Source organism: Trypanosoma theileri (genome assembly GCF_002087225.1).
Source record: "Trypanosoma theileri isolate Edinburgh chromosome Unknown TM35_Tth_47_V1, whole genome shotgun sequence".
In the NCBI taxonomy this organism is placed as follows: Eukaryota; Euglenozoa; class Kinetoplastea; order Trypanosomatida; family Trypanosomatidae; genus Trypanosoma; species Trypanosoma theileri.
Genome location: NW_021639889.1, coordinates 100,464 through 100,912, shown reverse-complemented (window position 1 = coordinate 100,912; position 449 = coordinate 100,464). Strand labels below are relative to the sequence as shown.

Below are 449 nucleotides of genomic sequence, written 5' to 3'. Positions count from 1 at the left end.
AAGATTCTTCTTCAAGGTACTCCTGTTAACCATGGTGTGGAACATTGTCCTGGTGAAAGAGGTTCTCCTGATAATGGTAAGCAATGTCAGAGAACCACCGAACTTCCTTCTGGTACTGGTGATTGCCCTAATGGTAATCTTGAAAAAGGTAAGAATTGTACAAAGATATTGGTTCCTGCCGCCGATGTTTCTGCCCAAGTCCATGTTATTGATAATGAGAAACAATGTGATACACCTGGTAGACAAGGGGTGAAGAAACCCTGCGAAGCACCAGTCGAGGCGGAGGTATTAACTCAAGAAGAAATTGACGGTTCTGAAACATGTCCTCACGATAATAAAGAAAAATGTCCTAAATCTACTACTACTACTACTATTGCACGTGCTGGCGGTAGTGGATCTGAGGGTGCAAAAGGTCAACAACCGAAAAGAGGTCCTGCAGAAGCTGAGAC

General features: G+C 43.7%; 1 protein-coding gene across 1 annotated transcript; it reads left to right on the top strand.

Moving 5' to 3' along the window:
- Nucleotides 1-36: 36 nt before the first annotated feature.
- Nucleotides 37-447, top strand: TM35_000471430 (uncharacterized protein; the record flags this gene model as incomplete). Its single annotated transcript, XM_029030403.1, has 1 exon — nt 37-447. A coding segment is annotated over one exon (411 nt), but the record flags the coding sequence as incomplete, so codon positions are not given.
- Nucleotides 448-449: the final 2 nt, after the last annotated feature.